A 597-nucleotide genomic window follows, 5' to 3' on the forward strand; every position below is an offset into this window, starting at 1 on the left:
CACGGACGGACAGACAGACAGAGAGACGGACGGACAACCAGATGGACGGACAGACGGAGAGACAGATGGACAGACAGACGGAGAGACAGATGGACGGACAGACGGAGAGACAGATGGACAGACAGATGGACGGATGAACGGACCAACAGAGGGTTGGACAGACGTACAAAGGGACGGACAAACAGACGATTGGAGAGACGGATGGATGGACGGATAGACTTTATTAATCTTGCACAACCAATGAGATAACAGCATTTTGTTACCTAGCAACAAACATTAGCAAAACTCAGCCTTTCAGAGTTAGGACTACAAACTATCGACCAATAGAGTGTCTTCCTCCTCTTCTTCTCCCCGTGTGCGGCCTTTAGCTCCGCCTTAACATCCTGGGGCGGCGTTACCTCGTGTCTCTCTCCTCTGGTCTCCGCCAGCTGGATGACGGCGTCGGCGATGACGGTGTTGGAGGCCGAGACCGTCTCCACCACCACCAGCCGGGAGCTGTAGACGGCCAGCGTGTACCCGGGCTCCTCCGGTCGGCCGCCGACAGCTGGAACACACGCCACCGCTTTATATACATACATACATACATATATACATACA

General features: G+C 53.9%; 1 protein-coding gene across 1 annotated transcript in view; it reads right to left on the reverse strand.

Moving 5' to 3' along the window:
• Window positions 1–597, reverse strand: part of LOC116702276 (calpain-15-like) — a 14437-nt gene that overhangs the window by 1461 nt on the left and 12379 nt on the right. Inside the window, 1 exon segment of the mRNA XM_032536430.1 lies at window positions 399–544. Within this exon segment, the coding sequence (XP_032392321.1) occupies window positions 399–544 (146 nt within the window).

Source organism: Etheostoma spectabile, chromosome 15, assembly GCF_008692095.1.
Source record: "Etheostoma spectabile isolate EspeVRDwgs_2016 chromosome 15, UIUC_Espe_1.0, whole genome shotgun sequence".
NCBI classification, from domain to species: domain Eukaryota; kingdom Metazoa; phylum Chordata; class Actinopteri; order Perciformes; family Percidae; genus Etheostoma; species Etheostoma spectabile.